The following is a 21611-nucleotide window of genomic DNA, read 5'->3' as shown; positions in this document are numbered from 1 at the left end:
AGCAACTGACTTTATTTGAAACTGCAATTCTTAGTTCTAGCTACCTCAGCTAGGATGAGCAGCATCATTTCATCTCACCTTCAAGACCCCCAGAGAACAGCATAGAAAAAGGCCCTTCAGCTCAACTTTCCCACTCTAATCAAAATGTCCCACCCACACGAGTGTCACCTGCTGCTATTCCTTGTTTAGAAAATCCACATCTTCCTCACGGTTTTACTCATTTTTTAAATATCCAATCAACACCTTTTGTCTGTTGATCTGTTCTCTTCGCCCTGCATTTCTTTCCTTCTCCCCAGCCTTTTTAATTCAAGCGCCTGCCTGTTTTTCACTCACATGTTGGAGAAGGGGTCAGGCCCGAAACATCAGTAAAATATCCTTACCTCCCATGGACACTGCGAATCCAACTGAGATCCTCCAGCATTTCTGTGTTTTTACGGGTAAATGTGCTTGGTCGCGACATAAAAACAGGGTGTTGCTGGAATGACTGCGCTACAGCCACCACCCCCTACACCCCATCATCACCAACTCTCCCTTCCGCCTCACCCCCTCACGCCACCCCACTCTCCACACACCTCCACGCATCTCCTGCACACCCTCGCCCCTCCACATACCCCTCTCCTACCTCCTCCAGATCTACTCCCCCACCCCCAAACTCTCCCATCCCCTCCCTTCATCACTGCATCTCCACCCTCCCCAACTCCATCCCCTCCCCAAGAAATCTCCTCCCCTTCCACCCCCACCACACCATCTCCACCCTTCCACTCCCTCCCCACCCTCTCCCATCCCCCTCACCTTCATCATCCTCTCCCCACAAAATCTGCTCCCCTTCCACTCCCCTAACCCTTCAACACCCCTAATCCTTCAACACCCCCCACTCTCCTCCACTCCATTACCCCTCCCCCCACTCCTCTCCCCCCTCCACGCACCCTCCCCACCCCTCCCCTCCTCCCTCATCATCCTCTCCCCACGAAATCTGCTCCCCTTCCACTCCCATGACCCTTCAACACCCCTCCCCCCACTCCTCCTCCCCTTCCACTCCTCCTCCCCTTCCACTCCCTCTCCCCCCACTCCTCCTCCCCTTCCACTCCCCCTCCCCCCACTCCTCCTCCCCCCACTCCTCCTCCCCCATCATCCTCTCCCCACGAAATCTGCTCCCCTTCCACTCCCATGACCCTTCAACACCCCTCCCCCCACTCCTCCTCCCCACTCCTCCTCCCCTTCCACTCCCCCTCCCCCCACTCCTCCTCCCCCACTCCTCCTTCCCCTCCACACACCCTCCCCTCCCCTCCCCTCCCCTCCCCCTTCATCATCCTCTCCTCCCCCCTCCATCATCCTCTCCTCCCCCCTCCATCATCCTCTCCTCCCCCCTCCATCATCCTCTCCTCCCCCCTCCTTCATCCCCCCTCCTTCATCCCCCCTCCTTCATCCCCCCTCCTTCATCCCCCCTCCTTCATCCCCCCTCCTTCATCCCCCCTCCTTCATCCCCCCTCCTTCATCCCCCCTCCTTCATCCCCCCTCCTTCATCCCCCCTCCTTCATCCCCCCTCCTTCATCCCCCCTCCTTCATCCCCCCTCCTTCATCCCCCCTCCTTCATCCCCCTCCTTCATCCCCCCTCCTTCATCCCCCTCCTTCATCCCCCCTCCTTCATCCCCCTCCTTCATCCCCCTCCTTCATCCCCCTCCTTCATCATCCTCTCCTCCCCACGAAATCTGCTCCCCTAACCCTTCAACACCTCCCCCTCTTCTCCTTCTCCATCTCCTCCCTCCTCTCCTCTCCTCTCCTCCCCTCTTCTTCTTCTTCTCCTTCTCCTCCCTTCTCCCTCCTCCCCTCTCCTCCTCTCTTCACCACTCCATCCCCACCCTCAACCCCTCCCTTTCATGAACCCCGCCCCCGCGCGCCGTCGAACACGCCACCATCCCACACACGTGGCCCCGCGCGCCGCTCCCTGCCTCCACCAATGCGCAGCCGACCGACCTGGGCGGGTCCTCCCCTGTTGCCCAATCGCCGGCCTCGGCGGGCGTGACGGGAGGAGAGACCGGCGGGGCGCGCGTGCGAGGAGCGTCAGTCCCGCGCGAGCGGTCGGCGGCGGTTGAGAGCGTTGGGGGCGGGGCAGAGCCATGGCGGAGGGCGCTGAGGGCGAGGAGGAGATCCTCTTCCTTCGGACAGTAAGTGCCGTCCGTGGGGCTGGTGGTCGTCGCCGCGCGCGCGGGTGTGTGAGGTAGTCGGAGAAAGAAGGCCGAGTGGCCACCTTGTTCCGTGAGAGCGAGCTCCTTATTTAAACGTGTGTTTAAATGGCCCCAGTTCCGTGAACCTGCTGCTGGTTCCAGTCATTCCAGCATTAGGCTCAGAGCAGCGTGAATCTTGGTCAAATAGGATGAAAATATATTAACGCCCCCCCCCCATTGGGGCTAGAGTTTCTACCCCCTCATTGGGGCTTTTATATGAGGGAGCTGGAATTTTTACCCCCCCTCATTGGGGCTTTAATATGAGGGAACTGGAATTTTTACCCCCCCCTCCCTCATTGGGGCTTTAATATGAGGGAGCTGGAGTTTTTACCCCCCCCCACATTGGGGCTTTAATATGAGGGTGCTGGAGTTTTTAAACCCCCCCCCCCACATTGGGGCTTTAATATGAGGGTGCTGGAGGTTTAACCCCCCCCTCATTGCGGCTTTTATATGAGGGAGTTGGAGTTTTAACCCCCCCCCTCATTGGGGCTTTTATATGAGGGAACTGGAATTTTTACCCCCCCTCCCTCATTGGGGCTTTAATATGAGGGAGCTGGAGTTTTTACCCCCCCCCCACATTGGGGCTTTAATATGAGGGTGCTGGAGTTTTTAAACCCCCCCCCCACATTGAGCTTTAATATGAGGGTGCTGGAGTTTTTACCCCCCCCCCACATTGGGGCTTTAATATGAGGGTGCTGGAGGTTTAACCCCCCCTCATTGCGGCTTTTATATGAGGGAGTTGGAGTTTTAACCCCCCCCTCATTGGGGCTTTTATATGAGGGAACTGGAATTTTTACCCCCCCCTCCCTCATTGGGGCTTTAATATGAGGGAGCTGGAGTTTTTACCCCCCCCCACATTGGGGCTTTAATATGAGGGTGCTGGAGTTTTTAAACCCCCCCCCCACATTGGGGCTTTAATATGAGGGTGCTGGAGTTTTTACCCCCCCCCCACATTGGGGCTTTAATATGAGGGTGCTGAAGGTTTAACCCCCCCCTCATTGCGGCTTTTATATGAGGGAGTTGGAGTTTTAACCCCCCCCTCATTGGGGCTTTTATATGAGGGAGCTGGAGGTTTAACCCCCCCCTCATTGCGGCTTTTATATGAGGGAGCTGGAATTTTTACCCCCCCCACATTGGGGCTTTAATATGAGGGAACTGGAATTTTTACCCCCCCTCCCTCATTGGGGCTTTAATATGAGGGAGCTGGAGTTTTTACCCCCCCCCCACATTGGGGCTTTAATATGAGGGTGCTGGAGTTTTTAAACCCCCCCCCCCACATTGGGGCTTTAATATGAGGGTGCTGGAGTTTTTACCCCCCCCCACATTGGGGCTTTAATATGAGGGTGCTGGAGGTTTAACCCCCCCCTCATTGCGGCTTTTATATGAGGGAGTTGGAGTTTTAACCCCCCCCTCATTGGGGCTTTTATATGAGGGAGCTGGAGGTTTAACCCCCCCCTCATTGCGGCTTTTATATGAGGGAGCTGGAGTTTTTAAACCCCCCCCCCCTTATTGGGGCTTTTATATGAGGGAACTGGAATTTTTACCCCCCCTCCCTCATTGGGGCTTTAATATGAGGGAGCTGGAGTTTTTACCCCCCCCCCCACATTGGGGCTTTAATATAAGGGAACTGGAATTTTTACCCCCCCCTCCCTCATTGGGGCTTTAATATGAGGGAGCTGGAGTTTTTACCCCCCCCCACATTGGGGCTTTAATATGAGGGTGCTGGAGTTTTTAAACCCCCCCCCCCACATTGGGGCTTTAATATGAGGGTGCTGGAGTTTTTACCCCCCCCCACATTGGGGCTTTAATATGAGGGTGCTGGAGGTTTAACCCCCCCCTCATTGCGGCTTTTATATGAGGGAGTTGGAGTTTTAACCCCCCCCTCATTGGGGCTTTTATATGAGGGTGCTGGAGGTTTAACCCCCCCCTCATTGCGGCTTTTATATGAGGGAGCTGGAGTTTTTAAACCCCCCCCCCCTTATTGGGGCTTTTATATGAGGGAACTGGAATTTTTACCCCCCCCTCCCTCATTGGGGCTTTAATATGAGGGAGCTGGAGTTTTTACCCCCCCCCCCACATTGGGGCTTTAATATGAGGGTGCTGGAGTTTTTACCCCCCCCCCCACATTGGGGCTTTAATATGAGGGTGCTGGAGTTTTTAAACCCCCCCCCCCCACATTGGGGCTTTAATATGAGGGTGCTGGAGTTTTTAACCCCCCCCCCACATTGGGGCTTTAATATGAGGGAACTGGAATTTTTACCCCCCCCTCCCTCATTGGGGCTTTAATATGAGGGAGCTGGAGTTTTTACCACCCACCCCCTCATTGGGGCTTTAATATGAGGGACCTGGAGTTTTAACCCCTCCCTCATTGGGCTTTAATATGAGGGAGCTGGAGTTTTTACCCCCCTCATTGGGGCTTTAATATGAGGGTGCTGGAGTTTTTAACCCCCCCCCCATTCGGGCTTTAATATGAGGGTGCTGGAGTTTTTAAACCCCCCCCCCCACATTGGGGTTTTAATATGAGGGTGCTGGAGTTTTTAACCCCCCCCCCCCCCCCCCCCACATTGGGGCTTTAATATGAGGGTGCTGGAGTTTTTATTTGAGGGAGCTGGTGGTTTTATTTGAGGGAGCTGGAGGTTTTATTTGAGGGAGCTGGAGGTTTTATTTGAGGGAGCTGGAGGTTTTATTTGAGGGAGCTGGAGGTTTTATTTGAGGGAGCTGGAGGTTTTATTTGAGGGAGCTGGAGGTTTTATTTGAGGGAGCTGGAGGTTTTATTTGAGGGAGCTGGAGGTTTTATTTGAGGGAGCTGGAGGTTTTATTTGAGGGAGCTGGAGGTTTTATTTGAGGGAGCTGGAGGTTTTATTTGAGGGAGCTGGAGGTTTTATTTGAGGGAGCTGGAGGTTTTATTTGAGGGAGCTGGAGGTTTTATTTGAGGGAGCTGGAGGTTTTATTTGAGGGAGCTGGAGGTTTTATTTGAGGGAGCTGGAGGTTTTATTTGAGGGAGCTGGAGGTTTTATTTGAGGGAGCTGGAGGTTTTATTTGAGGGAGCTGGAGGTTTTATTTGAGGGAGCTGGAGGTTTTATTTGAGGGAGCTGGAGGTTTTATTTGAGGGAGCTGGAGGTTTTATTTGAGGGAGCTGGAGGTTTTATTTGAGGGAGCTGGAGGTTTTATTTGAGGGAGCTGGAGGTTTTATTTGAGGGAGCTGGAGGTTTTATTTGAGGGAGCTGGAGGTTTTATTTGAGGGAGCTGGAGGTTTTATTTGAGGGAGCTGGAGGTTTTATTTGAGGGAGCTGGAGGTTTTATTTGAGGGAGCTGGAGGTTTTATTTGAGGGAGCTGGAGGTTTTATTTGAGGGAGCTGGAGGTTTTATTTGAGGGAGCTGGAGGTTTTATTTGAGGGAGCTGGAGGTTTTATTTGAGGGAGCTGGAGGTTTTATTTGAGGGAGCTGGAGGTTTTATTTGAGGGAGCTGGAGGTTTTATTTGAGGGAGCTGGAGGTTTTATTTGAGGGAGCTGGAGGTTTTATTTGAGGGAGCTGGAGGTTTTATTTGAGGGAGCTGGAGGTTTTATTTGAGGGAGCTGGAGGTTTTATTTGAGGGAGCTGGAGGTTTTATTTGAGGGAGCTGGAGGTTTTATTTGAGGGAGCTGGAGGTTTTATTTGAGGGAGCTGGAGGTTTTATTTGAGGGAGCTGGAGGTTTTATTTGAGGGAGCTGGAGGTTTTATTTGAGGGAGCTGGAGGTTTTATTTGAGGGAGCTGGAGGTTTTATTTGAGGGAGCTGGAGGTTTTATTTGAGGGAGCTGGAGGTTTTATTTGAGGGAGCTGGAGGTTTTATTTGAGGGAGCTGGAGGTTTTATTTGAGGGAGCTGGAGGTTTTATTTGAGGGAGCTGGAGGTTTTATTTGAGGGAGCTGGAGGTTTTATTTGAGGGAGCTGGAGGTTTTATTTGAGGGAGCTGGAGGTTTTATTTGAGGGAGCTGGAGGTTTTATTTGAGGGAGCTGGAGGTTTTAACCCCTCTCCTATTGGGGCTTTAATATGTGGGAGCCGGAGGTTTTAATGTGCACTCTATTTTGAAGACCTTGGACACTATTAATGAATGTTGCAAATGCCGACTCAGCCCCTGTGCTGAGAAGGCGCATTCTGTGTTATATATATAGAGAGAGTGTAATAAATCTGCTGAGGTAGATTTGGTGGCCTGCTTTCTTAGCTCCCCTGTCAGCCAGAAACAGCCTGTTGCTGCTGTCCTCCTTCTGATGTCATTTTTATTCCATGGTTGATGACTTGCCAACTAAATTCTAGCATGGTTAAAATAGAAAATTGGGTCAAGACCTTTAGAGGACTTCTCTCATTGGGAATGCTCACAGTAACTCCTTTTTGAAAAAAGTCAGTTATTTTATCTTTTCTCCTGAAGACATTTACTCCTTGATGATTGCACTTCCAGCGAGCCCTTTTGTCACTATGGGGAACATTGGTAGTCAATCAGTCATCCAGGAAGGGGGCTCTCTGAAACCGCCTGTCCTCTTCTGATATTTGCATGCATGGAATTCAACAGGGGTTGCTAAACTTGGAGAGGAGCAGGGAGTCTAGCTCTTCTAGTGAAGGTATCAAAGTCAATTACAGCCTCACCCTTGTTGTTCTCATTGAGTGTGACTAAATCAGACAAAATCGGGTGGTAAATACTTGCCTTGAGATCAGTTATTGCATATACAGGTATAGAAAGAATCAATCATTGAAAAGACCTAAATTGCAATTGGTCTAAATCTCAAAACGGTTTCTGATAATATTGTAAGCTTGAGTCCTTTATAAAGGATGTAATACACAAAGAGTAATAAAATATGTTGAGGAAATACTTTGGATGTCTGAGTTTTTGAGGATGGAATAACAGTAGATGTGTGTTTTGTTTAGAAAGCTTTCCATCTATAAAAATTTTGCAAGCAAAAATAAATGAATACAGATAGAGTGTAGATGATGGAGATGGAATACTGGCTGACCAACAGGCTACAAAAAGGAGGATTAAAAGTTTTTTTTAATCGGAGCAGGAGACAGTGATTGGTGGGGTACCATGGAATGAGTGCTGGGTTCACAGTTGTCCATGACCTATTAATGAAGGTATTTAATGTCATACACCCATGTTTGCAGATAACAGCTGGGTGAGTAAGTAAACTATGAGAAGGATGCAGGATAGTTCCTGTGAGATTTTAAAAGAGAGTGACAAAAAGTAAGTAGATAAATAGTAATGTAAATAAATGCAAGATGATCCATTTTGGGAGCAACAACAGGAAGGGATATTATTATCTGAACAGGAAAGGAGGAGGAAGATTGAATCCCAGGTGCCCTTGTGGACTAGTCAATAAAAAAGCCTACAGATGCAGCAGGTGATAGATGAAGTGGATAGATGATGCATTCATAACTCAAAGGTTAAAATATAGGAACAGGAATGGCTAGCTATTGTAGAACGCTTTAGTGAAACTCATTGAACCACCTTGCCACTTTTATGGTCTTATGAATTTACCTCTGATCCAATGCTCTAAAATTTACATCAGCCTTGCCACACTGTGATGCAACCTGCCAGGATGCTCTGGATAGAGCTCCTGTAGAAAGTTGACAGTTAACGTTGCTTGCATCTGCCTTTGAAGAAAATGCAGTTGCTACTGCACCTACTTGACACATGAGAAGATGTTGAATGTCTAGGACACTCAACATTTGCCCATTGCTCTACTCATTATACACCCATGTGTGGCCATGCACAATTCCAATGCTATCAACAAGTTTGCCGTTGACATCACAGCTGTCGACAGAATCACCAAGATCAGTGAGGAAGTGTACAGGAGGGGGAGAGATTAGCTCATTGAGTAGTGCCACAACAACAACCTTGAGCCCAATGTTAGTAAAACCAAGGAGGTGATTGTTGACTTCAGAAGGGAGTCAGGGGAACATGACCCAGTCCTCATTGAGGGCTCAGTGGTGGAAATGGTCAAGACATCAAATTCCTAGGTGCCAACATCTCAGAGGATTTGTTCTGGAGCCTCCACACTGATGCAATCACAAAGAAGGCTCACCAGCAGCAAAACCTTGGTATTAACTCCAAAGATGCTCAAAAACCTCTACATGTGTATTGTGGAGAACATTCTGGCTGGTTGCATCACTCTCTGGCATGGAGGTGCCAACTCTCAGGACAATTTAAAAAAAACTCCAGAGAGTTGTTAACTCAGCCTGCAACATCACGGGCACCAGATTTCACCCCATCAAGGACATTGACGTGAAGTAGTGTCTTAAGAAAGTAGCCTCTATTCTCCAATACCTCCACCGCCTAGGCTATGTCCTCTTCATTCTGCTACCATCAGGAAGGAAGCACAGGAGCCTAAAGAAGAGCACTCAATGGCACAAGGATAGTTTCATCAGATTCCTGAATGATCAATGATCCAAAGACACTGCCTTACTGTTTGTGCACTATTATTTTTATATATTAGTGTTGTAAGATGGTTCATAATGTGAAAGTATGCCCTGTGAAGCTGCTGTAAAATACTGAATGTTGTGACTGGTTCATGACAATAAATTCTGATTTATTTGGTCATTCTTTTTCTGGATCTAATTTTTAAGTAGACTCTGAGAAACTTGGTGCTCTCCACTACCAAGCTATTAATAAGTAGTAGTCGTCCCTGGTCCCTACCAATCAGGACAGACTATGACCTTTCTGTTTGGAAGTATAGAATCCAGTTACAGAGAGGGGTATTGAGTTCTAGCAAGGACAGCTTCCCCACTAGTCTCTGGATATGATTGTATTAAATGCTGAGCTGAAGTTGATCAACAGCAGCCTGCTGTATGAGGCATTGTTCTCCAGGTGGGTCAGGATAGCATGGAGGTACAAGCCTATGGTATCTTCAGTGGAACAGTTCCATCTGAAGATGGTTTGAAAATGGTCCAGTGCTGGGATGTGTGCTTTGATATGTTCTATCACCAGATGGTGAGGACAGTGCCACTGGGTGGTAGTCGTTGAGGCCTGTAACTGTCTCCCTCTTTGGAACTGGGGTGATGGCGGCTGCCTTAACCCATGGACACTGGACTGCTGCAATGATGTGTTGAAGATCTCTGTCCATTGGTCTGCACAGTTCTTCAGTACCCGATGGGGTATGGTGTCTGGTCCCGCTGCCTTATGTGGGTTCACCCTGGATAGAATTCTCCTCACCTCAGCTGCGACTGTGCAAGGGGCCTGTTCTTCAGTGGGAGATGGAGATTTCTTTGGCGTCAGCCATATGTAGAAGCCAATCAATCTGTCTGGAAGGGGGGCATCATTGTCATTGACTTGCAAGGTTGTCAAGTGATCTGTTATTGTTTTGACACCTTACCAAATGTGCCTTGTGTCGCACAGCTGATTATGGATCCTCTGTGCATACCTACACTTTGTCTTCATAGTTGCATGTGAGAGTTCAGCCCTGGCTGATCTTAGTGCCATCTTGTCACCTGTCCTGAAGGCTGCATCTGGAGTTCTGAGAACTGCATGGACCTCTGCATTCAACCATGGTTTCTGATCAACTCTGGTTGTGTAGCATTTAATTTCCATGACATCCTTGATGGACTTGTTAGCGTAGCCTGTCACTGAGCTTGTGTACTCATCTATGTTTATGTGACCATTTTAGGTGCCACCTCCCTGAAATAACTCCAGTGTGTGGTCTCAAAGTAGCTCTGTTGTGTGAAGTGCCCCCTTCCCCCACCCCTAGCCATATCCTGCTTTTCCTGCAAACCAACATTATCTGTTTTGCCAGCGGTCCTTATGCCGGAGTTAGCAGGATGGATATGTGATCCAAGTATCCAAGGTGAGGGTGAGAGGCAAAGGTTGTTGGTTTATGCTCAATCTAGGATGTTCTCTTTGGTGGTGAAGTTGATGATGTGCTTGAAATCATGGAAGAATAGTTTTTGGGTTGGCATGATTGAAGTGGCTACCAACAGTGATGCAACTATCAAGGTGTGACTTCCAAGTGGAAACATTGAATCTCCCTTTTCATGGGTGTTACCTGATCTATATTTTCCAAGATTTTCTGCTTTTCTGTATCATTTAAAATATCCAAGTTTTTTTGAGGGATATTGTATTTTCAATATCCTTGCCTTTATTTACCCATGATTGGCTCTACCCAAGATGGATCAGCTTGTTTTTTTTTTGGATAGTTGATTTGTAGGAATGAAACTGGATGGATTACATTACATTGACCTAGCTTCTGGTCAATGTCATGTAGTCATTGGTGGAAAACGTGTGGTTAAAAGTGAGAAAACAGTTTTTTGGTGTGTGGCGCATCTGTAAGGAGTTTGTACCTACTTCACCTGTCGACATGGGTTTCCTCTAGGAGCTCCGGTTTCCTCCCACCCTTCAAAAAACATACAGGGGTTGTAAGTTCATTGGGTGCATTTGAGCAGCATGGGCTTGTGGGCTGAAAGGGCTTGTTACCGTGCTGTATTTTTACATTTTAAAAATATTTAAATTGACAGTTGAGCAACAACCTAATGGTACGGAATTGTAGAGTCTGAATACCCTATGTCTCAGATTTAGGTTGGTTAAATGTTTTGCTGAAACATTTGGTTTCGGGTTGGAAATCATCTTGGTCCTGGATAGTATTCCATGAAAAACGCAAGAACTGTAGATGTTGGGAATCTTGCGCTAACAAAAGAGAAGTTGACAGGAGACAATAGGTTGTGGAGGCAAAAGGGCAGTTAGAGTTTTGTATCAGAAAACTTTTTGGATATTTGGGTGGGAAGAGAAGATTGCAAGCATAAAAAGAAGGGTGGACAGATTAGAGGACAGGAGGCAATAGGATACTGGATGAACAAAGGTAGGAGACCATGAGGAGTTGGGGAGGAAAAGATAATGAAATGACAACAGGTAAAAGACAGATGAAAACAGTGGTGTGATGAGGGTGTGGTTATCTAAAATTAATATTTAATGTTCATTCCTTTGGGTTAAAAGCAGAAAAGTGATTATGGTGGCCTTCAAGTTTATGTTTGGTCTCACCCTGGCAATGGATGAAGCCAAGAACAGACAGGTGTTTGTGGGAATAGAGAGAGAAATTAAAATGGATGACAACTGGGAGTTGCAGAGAGCTCCTCCAGAGAGAGTACGTGGTCAGCAAAGCAGTCACATAATCTGCAACTGGTCTCATGTAGACAAGACCACTTTGGGAGCACCAAATGTGGAAGACTAGGTTAGAAAAGTGATAGTCATAGAGTTTTACAGCATGGAAAATTTGGCCCATCTTGTCCATGCCAACCAAATGGTCTACCCGAGCTGTATTTGACCAATATCCCACTAAACATTTCCTAACCATGGAGCTGTCTAAATATCTTTTAAACATTGTAACTTTACCTATATCTTCCACTTCCTCTGCAGTTCATTCCATATACCTATTCATGGAAAAGGAGTCCCTCTCACTTTAAATCTATGCTACCGTTTGATTCCTTTGTGCTGGGGAAAACACAATACACAATGCTCTCTCCTCAGTAGGTGCCTCGACTTTTTTAAATAGCTCCCCACCCCCAAGGACAGGGTTCCCATCAAGTTTACTTACAACCCCATCAGCCAGGAGGCTGACATTATTCTCTGCAATTTTTGCCACCTATGAATGGATCCCACAACCAGACACATCTTCCCCTCCAATCCTCTCTCAGCTTTCCATAGGAAATGCTCCTTGGGCGACTCCCTCATCCATTCTTTTTCCGCTAATTGTCCCCTTGATACCTATCCTTGTGCCTGCAAGGTAGGCACTTGCACCTCCTCCCTCCCCAAATAGTCCTTCCAAGTGATGCAACAAATCACTGGTGAATCTGTAGGGGTCATTTACTGCCTCTGGTTCTCCTGATGTAGCTCCCTCTAATTGAAGAGACTGGCCACAGATGAAGATCATTTCATTGAGCACCTTTGCTCTGTCCCCTTCCTACTCCCACCTTTTTATTTCAGACTTTGCCTGATTTTTGACATTTCTGTTGCAGGCCTGAATCATTAACTGCCTTTTACTTCCTGCGGTGGCTGTAATGATCTGCTGAATTTCTCCAACACTTTCGTGTAATGGACCAGACCTCAGTACCTGCATATTTTTCTGTTTACTTCTGATGTGAGATTGTTTCATCCCAAAGAAACAACAGCATACTAAAGAGAGGGTGAGGTGATCATTGCTGACAAGGGAAGTCACCAACAGGATGAAACCAAAGGGTTTGATAACCTTTGAAAACCAACAGAAGACAACCAAAAAAAGTAAAAGATGAAAATATGGAATATGACTTTAAGCTAGCCAATAATATAAGAGAGTTTCAAAATAATATTTTTCAGATATATAAAAAGTAAGCAAGTGTTGGAAAACGACACTGGAGAAGTGGTAATAGGGTGCAAATAAATGGATGAATTATGCTATTACAGCACCAGTGACCCAAGTTCAAATCCGGCTCTGACTGTAAGGAGTTTGTACTTTCTCCCCGTGCCTGTGTGGGTTTCATCCTAGTGCTTTGGATCCTTTCAAAATGTGTGGGAGTTGTAGGTAAATTGTAGTAATTGGGCAGGAGTAAACATATGGCTATTCTTGGCTATGTGGTGGAGAATGACATTATTGGCCCCTATCCCAATAGGATGTACCCCCTGTTAGAGCTCCCTATTCCCAGAACAACAAAGGCTTTGAGAAGATGCCTGGGGTTTTTCTCATATTGCGTCCAGTGGATCCCTCAATGCCCTTTCTTAAAAGCCACTAATATCCCCCTCTCGGCTGAAGCCTAAACAGCTTTTAACCACCTCTAGAATCACATTGCGAGCGGTGGATAAGAATGTACCTTTTCAAGTGGAAAGTGGTGCTTCAGACGTAGCCCTGGCCACTACCCTCAACCAGGCAGGGAGGCTGGTTGCATTTTTTTCTCAGACATTACAAGGCCATGAACTCCGGAACCCATCTGTGGAAAAGGAGGCTCAAGCCATTGTAGAAGCCATGAGGCACTGGAGACGCTACCTGGCTGGTAGGAAATTTACGCTCCTTACTGACCAGCGCTCTGTCACATTCATGTTTAATGTCAAGAGGGGCAAAATTAAAAATGACAAAATTGCTCGGTGGAGGATCGAGCTCTCCACCTACAAGTGTGACAATGCCTATCGGCCAGATACCCTCAATGACCCTCCAGATGCCTTATCCAGAGAAAGCGGTGTCTCTGCACACACTGGCCAACTGCAGTCTCTGCATAATGAGCTCTGGCATCCAGGGGGTTACCTGCATGGCTTATTTTGTCAAGGCGCGTAATCTGCCCTACTCCATGGAAGACGTCAGAGAAATGACCAGGTCTGCGAGGAGTGCAAGCTGCACTTTTATTGCCCTGCAAAGGCGCACCTGATCAAGCCATCTAGGCCCTTCAAATGGCTCAGTGTAGATTTTAAGGGACCTCTCCCCTTCACGAATAGGAACATTTTTTTCCTATCATTAATGAGTACTCCCGCTTCCCATTTGCCATTCCATGTCCAGATATGTCTACTTCATCATTCATAAAGCTCCCAGATTCCATTTTTGCCCTGTTCAGAGCTCATCCTTTATGAGTGACGAGCTACGTGAGTACCTGCTGATGAGGGGCATTGTATCCAGCAGGACTACTAGCTACAACCCTCGGGGGAAATGGGCAGATTTTTGAGGGTTTCAAGACTTGACTTGTATGCCAAAATATATAGTAGTTTTAATGCTGATGCTTGGATGTGATCAAAATGTAAAGGTTCCATTATTGTCACGTAATACATAGAATGTAGAATGAAATTCTTTAACTTTGTCTACTGTAAGGAAGACAGAGTCTCTACTTTGTCAAGTGCCCCTCACAGAAATGAGAAATACAAAAACTATAGATGCTGGAAAATATAGAGGACTATCGAAGAATATAATAGGATATCAATAAGTTTCAGAATGGTATGAGAAATGGCAGATGGAGTTTAATCAGAACAAGAATGAGATGTTGTACTTAAGGGGGGGGGGGGTGGTTAAATGTAACACGAGCATGTACAGTTAAAACTTTATCTGTTGAAAAAGTATGAGAGTTTGTAGGTTAATTTGCGTATTTGGGTGTCCCAGGCTCATTGACCAGAAAGGCTTGTTACTATGCTGTATGTATAAATTTATTTTAAAAAAAAATGAAATTTAATGACAGTGTTCTTAAAAGCATTGATGTGTACCAATAGTGCAGTGAATAAGGCATATGGATTGCTTGACTTCATTGGGAAGGGCATTGACTACAAAAGGAAGGTAGTCATGTAGCAAAATAAACTTTGGTTAGACAGCACTTGGAATACTGTGTACAATTCTGGCTGTCAAATTACAGAAGTATGTGGAGGTAAAGAAGAGGCTTACTAGGATGCTGCCTAGTTTTGAGGGTCTGAGTTATGGGGAAAGACTGGTCTAACATGGGTTGTTTTCCCTGAAGGCTGAGGAGAAACAAATATTAAGACCCTGAACAGCTTTATTTTCGCTCCAGGGATAAGACTGAATATGCTGTGGGAAGTGCTGAATCAGCGTGCTGATAAAGTGAACGGCTGCTTGGAATGCGAGACCCACGGTTTGGGAGAATTGACAGTTGTCAGGAGCACGAGAGCCCCGCGCTAAAGCCGACGGGCTCTTGGACAGTGTATCTGCTGTTACCAACCTCTCTCTGCCAATCAGGAGAGTTGAAGGGTGTTGAAGAGCCCAGCATGCTGAGTTTGAACAGTTATTCAGACGTCAGTTAATCAGACGGTCTGTGTGGGTGCCTGACAGCTTCAGCAGGCAGAGGCTGAATTACTTTGTTCACACATGCAAATACGGCCGTGAAGTACTGTCTGTTAGTGTGCACACCCAGCAGCTTCGGCAAGAAGAAAGGAGATTGAGCTGTTTTGTCTATGGGTACCATTACTGTTGTCCTGACAGCAGTTTGGGACACTCTGACTCCCAGAGTGTGTGTGTGCAACCTGTGCTTCTCCAGTCCCCTTTCAAGAGGAGGACTTCGTGTGGCAGAAGTCGCTTGACAACCCAAGACAGTTTTAGAGGAGAAAACTCGAGTGACAGAAGGTCACTTGGCAACCCTAAAAAAGGCTTCGGAGGTGCAGACCTAGTGTTAGTGACTAGGAAGTCACTGTGTGAAAATTCCCTTTGTGAAGAAATTAAAGGAGGTCATTACCACATTAAAAACTCAAGAAAGTCTCTCGTATTCCCCTGCCAAGGTCATAAGTTTGCAGTGATAACAATTATCTCTCTCCACGTCCAACTTAAAGATCTGTGCACAACTAAACTTAAGAAATCAATGCCTGGAGACCACATTCTGTGGACTTTTGACTGACTGACCTGAGGTTTTTCTTTGGGAGTTTTCTTTTGGGGCACTTTGGTCTTGGACTGTAATGGTCTGGGTTTTTTTTCCCCCCCCCACATACACGTTATAAACATCTGTTGTTAGTATACAGTTGCCATAAAGGCTTATGTTCAGCTATAAAGTTTATTGAGTTAATTCTATTGACAATTGTTAATAAATTTTGAGTTAAACTTAACCCATCTGTTTGTGTCTCTCAATTCCTACTGGTGAGATGTAACACATGATAGAGGTTTATAAAGTCATGAAAGGCACTGATAAGGGTGTACAGTCAGAATCTTTACATCGGGATGAAAATATCATGGACAGAGAACATAGGTTTAAGGTGAGGGGGGGAGAATTTTTAAGAAAGAAATGCAGGGCAAATACTTTACAGAGAGTAATGGAGGAAGCAGGTACAATTGTAGCATTTAAGAGGCTTCTAGTTAGACACAGAAATATGAATGGGACAGCAGGATATCATCAACTGCAAGCAGGCTTTTAATTTAACTTGGGCATCGTGTTTGGCACAGACATGTGGTTGGTTTGTTTGCTATACTCTTTTATATTCTGTGACACACTAATGGGCCAGGCAGCATCCATTGTCCAAAAATGGTCAGTCATTGTTTCGGGTCGAGACAAATATTGATAATGTTGACTGACCATTTCTACTCATGGATAATGCCTGACCCTGTTGTGTTCCTCTAGCAGCTCATTGTAAAAATGACAAAGCTGGTAGGATGCAGATGTCTTCTATCCATGACAAGGTTATTGCAAGATCATAAACTACCTATCTTGCATTGTTGAAGAAACATTTAACTGCAAGCAAGTGTAGAAGCCTTTTAAAGATATTTTTTTTTTAAAGCCTATAACATTTTTACCATGGAACATGAAACTTAAATTGTTTTGCTCTAGTAATGAGTATTTTTTTCACAATTATTTTTAAGTAGCTTGACTTGTACCATTTTTGGACTTCAGAGCCTAAGTCAGCACTTAATTTCTCTTGAGAGGGTAGTGATAACCTGCTTTGAACTAGAGACCTACAGCAAGTGTTATCACACCCAGAATGCTCTTAGAGAAGGATTTCCAAGATTTTGTTATTTAAGGTTAACAGCAGCATCGACTGTTTTCTGTTAGTAACCTACATTTTTGAGTGGTTGAGCATTTCTGAATTTATGAGCCAACTAATCTGTGACTAGTGGAGCAGAGATTCATTTAACCGAAATAAAAATGCGTTAACTATAAACCATAAAATAAATGTTCTTTTTTCATCTATATGGCAAGGTGACAATGCCAATTTCAAATGTTTTTTTTGGCATTAACTATTTTGGAGGGCAGAAACAAATTTTAAAGAAACAACAGCTGTTTCAAACAAATTGAAGTTTTTGCTGATGATGTGAACTGGTTCATGTGAGAGTAAAAGAGTAGCAGCTGTTCAGTGATTTCTCTACAGTCGAAGGTCTTGTAGTATTTTGGGGATCAGCATGTGTGCCAGTGCCATTATTACCCTTTAAAATGTCATATCTGTGTAGTTCAGTGTGATAACAAGCTGCTTCATTGTGTACTTTGAGCACCAGGCATTTCTCAAAAAAATTCAACACTTGTGTGTGCTATGATAATTAATCTCTTGCATAATTTTTAATTTCCTTTTTAAAGACTAAATTTCCCCATGTATCTTCATTTGATTGTACTTCCATGGCACAGGAACAGGCCATTTGGCCCATGTGTCTGACCAAATATGTTGCCGAACCTAAACCGGGGCAGCACGGTTAGCTTAGCGGTTAGCGCAACGCTGTTACAGCACCAGTGATTGGGACCAGGATTTGAATCCTATGCTGTCTGTAAGGAGTTTGTACGTTCTTGCCCTGTCTGCGTGTGTTTCCCCAGGGGCTCTGGTTTCCTCCCACCGTTCGAAATGTACCGGGGTTGTAGGTTCATTGGGAGTAATTGGTGGCAAGGGCTCGTAGGCCAAAATGGCCTGTTACTGTGCTGTATGTCTAAATGCATTAATTTATTAAAACTAAAACTTTGCTGCTCACACAATAGATGCATCTATCTAGAAGCTTCTTGAATGCTATTATTCTACCTCTGGTAGTCTGTTTCAGGCACTTTGTGCAAAGAACTTACCCTGCACATCTCCTTTAAAACTTTTCCCCCACTAACCTTAAATGCCAAAAAATAAGATTCTGAATGTTTACTCTTGTAACTTTTAGCAGATCACACCAAAGCATCGATATTCTAGAGAAAACACCAACATTTGTAAAACCTCTCCTTGTAATCTGTACACATAGCTGCAGTGTCCTTGCTCATGCATTCAATGCCATCTAGTGAAAGCAAGCATACCAACCAGGTGGCTTCTTTAGTACCCTATCTACTTAGGTGGTCACTTTTAAGGATCGATGAACCTGAACTCTTAGATCCCCCTGCACACCAATGTTCTTAAAGGTCTTGCCTTCAACTGTATACTTTTCTGTTACATTTGATCCCTAGAGTGCACCATCACACACTCTGGTCCAGATTAAACTCCATCTAACATTTCTATGACCATGTCTGTAAGTGATCTATGTGTGTCCTGTTGTATCCTTCATTAACCCTCTACACTGTCCGCAGCTCCACCAATGTTTGTGTCAACTGCCAACTCAACAACCTACTTTTTTTTCCCCCATTATATTACTTCCAAACAACAGATGTCCTACCACTGATTCTGTGGAACTCCACTGGTTACAGGTCTAGAATAACATCCTTCTACCATTATCTTCTGCCTTCTCTGGGCCAGCCAATTCGGTTTCCAAAAATTATCAATTCCATGCATCTGTACCTCCTGGATCAGCCTCCCCAAGATCCATAAAGACAACATCCACAGCTTTATTCTCATCAACACCTTTGTAGTTGCCAGGCAAATGAGATGAATGTAAATGGGTAAAAAGGTTTTTGTGGGCATGATGCATAAAAGGCTAGTTTCGCTGCTGTACGACTCCAAGACTCAAACTGAGTTCTTCCTCTTGCGACAGCTGCACAATAAGGTGGGAATTCATGGTGGTCAACTATTTCTGACATCTGAACTATTTTTTTGAAGCAACAACAAAGAATGTCTGTAACTTCGGCAGCAGCTCAGTTTCTGGTATGAAATTCAGTTAGGAATATCATGGATGTTAATATTAGGAGAATGTATGATAGGAATAATCACTACCAGGGATAAATATTTTCAAGAATTCTTGAAGCTGTGAAAATAGTATGGTGTATGAATGCATCAAATTTGAATTCCGAGCTGTACCATAACTGCAGAAGCCTCCACTTTGTGAACATACAGCTGAGATGCAGTCCTATCCAACATAATCATAGCCCAGAATCCACAGAGCAATCTTGATTTATTAATTTTACATTTACATGAGTCTGATGTGCTTTCAATGCCAAACCCAAGAGGACTACTTGGAGACAAGGTCTTTTGCTGCACAGCTCTTGTTTTTTTGTTCGGAAACTACTTATTTTGTAAGATTAGAATCATACAGCAGAGAAGCAGGGGGGAGTTGATTTGAAATCAATTATCCAAGGGTATCAAGTAATAGAGAAGGATAGACAAGAACATAGGGAGGTGGGATAGTGCTCTTAATTAGAATGAGATCAGAATGAAAGTGAGAGATGATGTAACATCTCAGGAGCAGAATGTTGAATCTATCAGGATAGAAATTAGGAATAGTAAAGGGAACATATCACTGGAGGGAGTGTCTGCATGTCACCAAATAACACTGCAGTGGCATAGGCAATAAACCAAGAAATATCTGATACATGAAAGAATGGAATGGCATTGTTATGGAAGACTTGCAAATAAATTGGATGAATCAGGTTGGTCGAAGCAGTGTTAAGGAGAACTTCATAGAATGCATTTGTGATAGCTTTCTTGAACGGCATGTTACTGAACTATACTAAATCTGGTCCTGTGCAATTGGAGGTAAAATGAATGACCATGCAGTTAGGGATCCTCTTGGAAAGAGTGATCACATTATGATTGAATTTATACAGATACAGGGTTCAATAGAACAAAGAATACCACATCACAGTACAGGCCCTTAGGCCTTTGATGTTGTGCCAACAAATATATTCCTTTTTTTAAAAAAAAGTACTAAACCCACCCTACCCTGTAGCCCTTTTCTTTCACTCATGTGCCTGTCTATGAATCTTTTAAAAACCTCTCCTATTTCAGCCTCCACCACCATCCCTGGCAAGGCATTTCAGGCCACAACTCTGTTTATATTTAAAAAAAAACTTAACCTAATGTTTCCCCAAAACTTCCTTCCCTTCACTTTGTACAAATGTCCTCTGGTGTGTGCTATTCCTGCCCTGTGAAACAGGTGCTGGCTGTCCGGCCTTTCATAATCTTGTTGGCTTCTATTCTCTTGTCATTCTGTGCTCCAAAGAGAAAAGTCCCAGCTCTGCTAACCTTGCCTCATAAGACTTGTTTTCCAATCCAGGCAACATCCTGGTCAATCTCCTCTGCACCCTCTCCATAGCTTCCACATCCTTCCTATAATGAGGTGACCAAAACTGAACACAATTCTCTAAATGTGGTCTTACCAGAGATTCGTTGAGTTGCAACATGACCTCTCGACTCCTGAACTCAATCCCCCATTAATGAAGCTCAGTGACCCATAGGCCTTCTTAACTATCCTACCAAGCCATGCAGCAACCTTGAGGGATGTATAGATTTGGACCCCAAAATCCCTCTGTTCATCCACACTCTTTAGTAACTGGCCATTAACCCTGTACTCAGCCTAGTTTGATCTAAAACCAATATATTGTGAATAAATGAAGAAAGACGAGAATGGGATGAAGGAGGAGTTGACTGGGACCACAGTTTGACAGTTAAGGAACAGTGGCAAACTTTCAAAAAAAATTTTCACGGTACTTGACAAAAGTATGTTCAAGCAAGGATAGTAAGAGTGAGGAGAGCCACCTTAGATGACCAAAGAAATAAAAGAAAGCTTATGCATACAAATTTGCTAAGAGTAGTGGGAAACTGGAAGATTAGGAAAACTTGGCTAAAGAAAATAGATTCCTTGGAAGGTGAGAAGGGGAATGAATATTGGGGAATGAATATTGGGGAATGAATATTGGGGAATGAATATTGGGGAATGAATATTGGGGAATGAATATTGGGGAATGAATATTGGGGAATGAATATTGGGGAATGAATATTGGGGAATGAATATTGGGGAATGAATATTGGGGAATGAATATTGGGGAATGAATATTGGGGAATGAATATTGGGGAATGAATATTGGGGAATGAATATTGGGGAATGAATATTGGGGAATGAATATTGGGGAATGAATATTGGGGAATGAATATTGGGGAATGAATATTGGGGAATGAATATTGGGGAATGAATATTGGGGAATGAATATTGGGGAATGAATATTGGGGAATGAATATTGGGGAATGAATATTGGGGAATGAATATTGGGGAATGAATATTGGGGAATGAATATTGGGGAATGAATATTGGGGAATGAATATTGGGGAATGAATATTGGGGAATGAATATTGGGGAATGAATATTGGGGAATGAATATTGGGGAATGAATATTGGGGAATGAATATTGGGGAATGAATATTGGGGAATGAATATTGGGGAATGAATATTGGGGAATGAATATTGGGGAATGAATATTGGGGAATGAATATTGGGGAATGAATATTGGGGAATGAATATTGGGGAATGAATATTGGGGAATGAATATTGGGGAATGAATATTGGGGAATGAATATTGGGGAATGAATATTGGGGAATGAATATTGGGGAATGAATATTGGGGAATGAATATTGGGGAATGAATATTGGGGAATGAATATTGGGGAATGAATATTGGGGAATGAATATTGGGGAATGAATATTGGGGAATGAATATTGGGGAATGAATATTGGGGAATGAATATTGGGGAATGAATATTGGGGAATGAATATTGGGGAATGAATATTGGGGAATGAATATTGGGGAATGAATATTGGGGAATGAATATTGGGGAATGAATATTGGGGAATGAATATTGGGGAATTAATATTGGGGAATTAATATT

General features: G+C 44.7%; 2 protein-coding genes across 23 annotated transcripts in view; one reads left to right on the top strand and one right to left on the bottom strand.

Moving 5' to 3' along the window:
• The window catches only part of rasgrp4 (RAS guanyl releasing protein 4), a 296739-nt gene extending 295930 nt beyond the window's left edge, over nt 1-809 (bottom strand). For 9 of the 13 annotated variants that reach the window (XM_069907504.1, XM_069907489.1, XM_069907491.1 and 6 more), the window contains exon 1: nt 381-534. The gene's annotated coding sequence lies outside the window, so the exon portion shown is untranslated. Of the gene's footprint in view, nt 1-380; nt 536-792 lie in introns of those variants that run through there. The other 4 variants (XM_069907499.1, XM_069907503.1, XM_069907490.1 and 1 more) reach the window with 3 other exon arrangements.
• A 1228-nt stretch (nt 810-2037) lies between these two features.
• The window catches only part of LOC138748799 (ryanodine receptor 1-like), a 394433-nt gene continuing 374859 nt past the window's right edge, over nt 2038-21611 (top strand). For all 10 annotated transcript variants that reach the window (XM_069909562.1, XM_069909560.1, XM_069909558.1 and 7 more), the window contains exon 1: nt 2038-2165. In XM_069909562.1, coding sequence (XP_069765663.1) covers nt 2118-2165 — 48 coding nt within the window. In that variant the 5' untranslated portion in view covers nt 2038-2117. The remainder of the gene's footprint in view (nt 2166-21611) is intronic.

The sequence above is a fragment of the Narcine bancroftii genome, chromosome 13, assembly GCF_036971445.1.
Source record: "Narcine bancroftii isolate sNarBan1 chromosome 13, sNarBan1.hap1, whole genome shotgun sequence".
Classification (NCBI taxonomy): Eukaryota; Metazoa; Chordata; class Chondrichthyes; order Torpediniformes; family Narcinidae; genus Narcine; species Narcine bancroftii.
This window is presented reverse-complemented; position numbering and strand designations above follow the sequence as displayed.